Source organism: Manacus vitellinus, unplaced genomic scaffold, assembly GCF_001715985.3.
Source record: "Manacus vitellinus isolate BGI_N305 unplaced genomic scaffold, ASM171598v3 scaffold_58_pilon, whole genome shotgun sequence".
Classification (NCBI taxonomy): Eukaryota; Metazoa; Chordata; class Aves; order Passeriformes; family Pipridae; genus Manacus; species Manacus vitellinus.
Genome location: NW_021940671.1, coordinates 1152436 through 1158481, shown reverse-complemented (window position 1 = coordinate 1158481; position 6046 = coordinate 1152436). Strand labels below are relative to the sequence as shown.

At 47.4% G+C, this 6046-nt stretch overlaps 1 protein-coding gene across 1 annotated transcript in view; it reads right to left on the bottom strand.

Moving 5' to 3' along the window:
* Nucleotides 1-767: 767 nt before the first annotated feature.
* Nucleotides 768-6046, bottom strand: part of CUNH12orf43 (chromosome unknown C12orf43 homolog) — a 16015-nt gene continuing 10736 nt past the window's right edge. Inside the window, 5 exon segments of the mRNA XM_018081915.2 lie at nucleotides 768-2133; nucleotides 2522-2612; nucleotides 2929-3002; nucleotides 3623-3748; nucleotides 4140-4188. Of these exon segments, the coding sequence (XP_017937404.1) occupies nucleotides 1782-2133; nucleotides 2522-2612; nucleotides 2929-3002; nucleotides 3623-3748; nucleotides 4140-4188 (692 nt within the window). The 3' untranslated portion in view covers nucleotides 768-1781.

The window sequence follows — 6046 nt, the reverse complement described above, 5'->3', positions numbered from 1 at the left end:
GGTTTTTAGTCCCAAGGATCCACTCACATAATTCCTCTTCTAATTATTCCTCTCTATTTACTCTCAACATTCACATTACTGATATGTCATTAACTGGGGCTTTCTTCATGTCTGGCTAACAGGTTTTTGGGACTGAAACTGAGCTCCTCTTTCTGTGAAATGGATAAAAAACCTTGAGACTAGAACATGCTCAAGACTCTTAAAAGGTTAAGACACAAGAGAAAATTAAAAAAGGAAAAGCCCAACAATGAACTTTTCAGTTATATCTGGAAATTACAAAATTGCAGATGTCCATTACAGGTTTCATTGATAGGAGCTTCCTCTAGACACCAGCAACCATTTCAGGCACTAGATTCTCTGAGGAGTTTTATCCTAGAATTGTTTCCTAATTTCCCATGTGCATCAGTTGCAAATATATACATAACTTCCAACTAGCACAAAAATAATCTTAAATCAAATCAAAAGGTAATGTTTAGGCCACTATGCATTTGAAAGCCCAGGTCCAAGCTGCAGTGCACTGCAGTTTTAACTGCCCCATAAGACAAGTAACTTGTGCTGGCACATTCAGTTAGATTACAAGCCAATTTTCTACTTGGCTTTTCCATTTTTGGATGCCAACTGTGTTTTCTTGACTGAAAACCAGCAAGGACCTTACAGCAGGTTTCCCACGCTCAAAGAGCAACAGTTCACTCTTTTGGTTTTTCTAATCTGGCTTTCTGGTCTCCTGATTAGGGCAAATAAGTTGGATCTACTGAAACCCAACAATCTTAAAAGAGAAGAAGAATATTTATTAGTAACAGGTAATTTCCTGAAAGACTGGAACTGAAGCATAAACAGACTAAGAGTCATACCAAAAACCACCAAACCTCACAGTATTTCAGAGACAAAAGTCATAATCAACCCAACTGAAACACGGTAATTTTTAAATTAGGCTTAAGTCCTTCCTGTAGCAATTTCATAGCAACTAAAGAGCCACTCTCAGCCATCTCTCTCTCTGCTGGGAGAATCCAAATACAGCAAGAAAGCCACTGTTGTACAAAACCTACCAAATTAAATAAGCCCAAGAGCGTAACAGAATTTAATAACAAGAGATGCTGTAAAAAACTATACATGAAAAAAAAATGTCAGTGGACACAACTGAACAGCAGGACCCATTTATACCAACCCTGAAATCAGCTCACTGCACACTGTTTATGTGCTGGGGCCCTGGAGAGCTGCAGATTGCAGAGGGATTAGTAACACTGCAGGTTTCAACAACAGATTGTTATGATGATCACAGGAAAAAAATAAGGGGGCCCTGGTATCTGAAAGGGTGCTTTTGGTAAATGAGTCTCCCACGGGCTGCAGTTATTCTTAGTAGGCGCCTACAAGAGGCAAAGAGAAAAGGGAGTTGATCACCTGTTGCCATGTAAACCAAATTCAATTCATCATGTACTTTCTCCAGGACACCAGATTTGGTTTCATGATGTGAAGACAGAGCAGGAGGGATGCAGCTGTGATTACACCCCTCTGTCACACAAGTCTGGCACAGGATTTCATCCTTTTAGGCTTGGCCTGCACGAGCAGCAGCACAGACAACTGCCCTGTGAGGAGAACAATGTTCCCTTCCTCAGGGGTGCCAACAGCACAGGAAGGCACTTAATTAGTCTCTCAGGCCACTGAGCTTTTAGAACAGAAGCTCTGCCAATTAATTTTCCCTCCTCTGCAGCAACTCTTGTTGTTAAGTTTTCTTTCATTTCCTTCATCCATCACAACTGCCTGCTGTTTGCAGAGTAAAACCATCATTCCAATTTTTTCTTCTTCTTTTTCTTCTTCACAGCTCCTGGCAGCACTGAGTTGTCTCCATGATTGCTGTTCTGTCTCTCCTGCTGTCCATTTGCAGACACCAACCGAGGCAAATCTTTGCAGATCTGGTCACACTCTACTGGGTCTATTCTTTTCTCTTGAATATTTTTCTCTCCCTTAATTTTCTTCTTCTTCTTCTTTTTCTTCTGGTTGTGCTCTACACAACCCTGACTCTGATCCTGGCTGGAATCCTGGGATAGTGCAGGAAAAGCACTTTGCTTCAGAATATCTGCAGCTGACACAGCAGCCTCCTGGAACCTTTGCCACTCCTGGTCACTGTCTGTGTCACTGGGAAGGGAACAAGAGGGAAGGAGGTTGTGTTACACTTTTGCCTTCAATTCACCCAAAACTCAGCCAGCAGAGTAATCTGAGATGAGAACACGTGATAAACACCCAGTGGCTCTGGGACTCCCACACCTACAGTTTGCATTTAACCAGATGGAAGGCCAGGATGCTCTTTACACACACAAGAAGGGGAAAGAAAATCTCCCACAAACATTTCTAGTTCCCCTAGCACTAAAATAAGAAACAAAATTCTGGTCTAGTCCAGTGTCAGAGTCATGAATACACACTTCTCCAGCTTTTCAGCTTCCTGTTCCCTCGTGGGATTTCCAGCTGCCTCTGAAATGTGGGATGCAACAGTCCTTGAGGAGCAAAGCAGCTGCCAACACCTCACCTGGAGCTCACTGGGCGCCTCCTCCTTGCTGCAGGGCAAGGCTCTGGTTTCCCACAGTCTCCAGGGACAGAGGAAGAGAAGAGGCGAAAACCTGAAGTATGGGAAGGAGAATTTTAGGCATGATATAAAACAGAGGTGAAAGCAATCAACAGCCATCTCCCTGGAAGCCTCACTACTGTTACTGTATTGCTACAGAGCTTGACAGCAATTATTTGGGACTGTGTGGGAGGACTTGGGGCACAAAGGTCACAGCTGCAAAGCAACAGCCCTCACAGGCACTAAGAAAAATCTTTTATTGCAAATGTTTATTAGTTGGGTGTACAACTAATTAGTTGGTGATGGACAGGATCCATCCCACTTGTCATCACTTAACCAACACAGTCACAATGGCTGAGACTGGAACTCACCATCATCTGCAGAGTCAGACTGTGGCACAGAGGTCTGAGAAGGTCCTGATGAGTCCTTCAAGACAGTTACAAAACTAAACAGAAAACTCCAGTCAGAACTTAGGTTTGTGCAAACTCAGTTCAAGTTGGATATTTCTGGGAAACAAGACTAGAGGGAGATGTTACACTTTTTTGTTAGTGAGGCTGCCTCAGGTCCCTGCTTTCAGGGCAGACCAGGCCTTCTCCTCTCAGCAACACATGCCACAGGAATGATTTAAAAGCAGCCTTTCTAAAGCCAGCTCTAAACACCAGGAATTCTAGTTCTCCAGGGTCATATTTTCACACTGAAAAGCCCAGTCAGAGGCACACTGCCAGCACAACCCTGAATTGGGCACTGCTTTAGACTGTAAGAACAAATGGAAGATTCCCATGCCACCCTTTAAATGACCAAAGTGCTAAGGCACCCAAATTCGACTTTTTTCCCTCCCCACAGCACATTCACCACGGAGGCAAATGGTCACAGGCAGTGCTGCACAGGATCTTTACCAGAGGGGCACAGCACACCAGCAAGGTTAGATCAGAGACCATTGGAAGCTTGCACTAAATACAGGAATGAAGGAGACAAGATGATGTTGAATTTCCTGGGTCCAGCACACAAAAAGCATCAGTGTAGCTGATCCATAGAACAAACCTTTTCAGCCCTGCCTGCCCATACCTGTCCAGCATTGCTCCCAGTTTCTTGGCCACGTGTGCTCTGAACTCTGCAGTTGTGTGGAGCTCGTTGTCGCCCTCCTGGCAGCCATTCACCTCCCGCCCGTTTAGAACAAGAACAAGGATTATTCTCTTTCAAGGCCAGAAACACCTGGTGCCCTCACCCAAACAGGAGACAAGAGACTGTGATATATGTAATTGCACTAATTCCTTTATGGGACACTTACAGAGTTGGGCAGTTTGTGACAGTGGAACTAAGGCTGTAAATGACAGCAGTAGTAAGTTTTCAACTTCAATATTTCCCTGCTGGTAGAGGGATGACAAATGTACTTATAGAAAAACTTACTATCTTTTTCAGATTTAACCATAATTTCAGATTATGGTTGGGCTAATTCCCAAAACAGAGCAGGCCCTTCCAGTGAGAATTATCACAAGGTATTAACTGTAAACAGCCCAAATATAACATACATTAATTTTTTCTTCAGTGAAACATGAAAGTCTGAAACCAGGAGAAAAAATACCTCAGGCTTGGCTGATCTTTGGGCTGTAACCGATCCTTCCTAAAGCCACCTGAAAAGGAAGAAGTAAAAGCACGTTTAAAAGACCTGCTCCAGGACCTCTTTAACGATCTCTTTAACCCCCTTCGGCCACATGTTATAGCATAAAGAATCGTGCCCGAAAGACAACTCTCGCCCACCTTTGGGGGGGGGAAACAGTTATGAGGGGAAAGGGAAACTTGGCTCCGGCCAGTCCTGCCAGGAAGGGGCTCCAGGCCGGGCTGGAGGCCGGGGATGACCTGGGTAGGACCCCGCCCGGCTCCCACACCGGCACCACGGCACAGAGGCCGGGGCAGGAGGCGCTGCGGAGGGACCCGGAGAGGAGAGGGAGAGGGAAAAAGGAGAGAGGAGAAAGGGCAGAGCAGAACACGCGGAGAGCAGAGCGCGGCTGTTCTCGGCCCTCACCGCCGCGCGGCTCCGCCCGTGGTGCAGCAGCCGCCGCCGCTTGTGCGCCGCACAGTCCAGGGGCAGCCTCCCGGAACCGCGCGCGGCCTCGCCGCCGCCGTCCGAGTCCGAGCTGCTGCCGGGTGTCCGATGTCCGGCCCAGCCGCCCCTGGCGCCGCATTTGCAGGCGCGCGCGCACGCCGGGAGCTTGCAGTCCAACAGCGGGGCATGCCGGGAGCTGCGTCCACAGCGGGCATGCCGGAACTGCAGTCCGCCCGCGTCTGCCGAGACCCTCCCACCCGAGACCCCCCGAGGGGCAGCGGGGGCACCCCCACGGACAGACCCGGGCCGGGTTTGTGCCGCTGGGAGCAGCGGTGCCCGCGCGCGGGAAATTGCTGGGGGTGAACACGGCCGGTCTCCATGTCCATCCCTGGCTGAGCAGCCTCCCCTCCCACGAGCCCCACAGGAAAATATCTCGGTGTTCCTCAGCATCAACAGCTCACACGGAGCAGGAGTGTTAAACACACCAACCACACCAGAAACCCCTTAGTTAAATAGCAGTATCGCTTTGGTATTTGTGGAGAAAGAGGGAATACCTGACACTAAAGGATGTGGAAGGAGTCAGCGACTGTAATAAGATCCTCAGCACTTTACCACTGTTACCAGACCATTACTTATTCCCATTATAACACCAAAATCAACCATTTTTCGCTTTTCATACTGTAATTGTCTTAACATACACAGTGACCAGTCCGAGCTGATCTGAATTTCATAAGCTCATCCCTGTTTTAATCAGCATCAGGAGGATATGGCCCCTACCTTTGGGGTCTCGTTAAATTCTTCTTAATCAGCTACTACACTGAGATGCCAAATTTTTGTTTGAATGCAGAAGCTGCACCAAATCCTGCTGCTTTCCTAACTGGTTGAAAATGAAGAGTGCTTTGCTAGAGAGATTTTCACAGACAGCAAATACACTGCTCCTGAGGGTGGAACTGCCTTGTGTGCTCCCCATGCCACCACCACTGCCACATTCACACACGACATCTTCACCTCAACTAGAAATTTTCCAGTGTGATACATCAACACATTTGGCAACTCCAGGTGGTCTTCTGGGAGACCCCTTTTCCATGGGTTTTGCCAGGGTTCTGTGCTGCTGAGAGCAGCAGGAAGGCTCAGTAGAGCTGTGTTTTTATACTGCTGGACACTCCTGGCTTGCATGTTCCACCCTTCACACTAGAGATGTGCAGTCTCAGCCCACGTGTGAGACAGGCCTCTGACAATATCCTTGGGCTCTTTCCAATAGTCTCCCTTGGCACTAACCCCCCTTAATTTAACTATTCCTTCATAAGGCTCATCTTCAGCTGGTTTAAGATTAACCCATTCTCCACTGTGTAAAACAAGCACTGTTTTACACAACAAGGCTGTTTTGCACCTTGGAGTCCTCAGGACTGGTGAGGTGTCCTCAGAGCTGGGACAGAGCCTTCAGA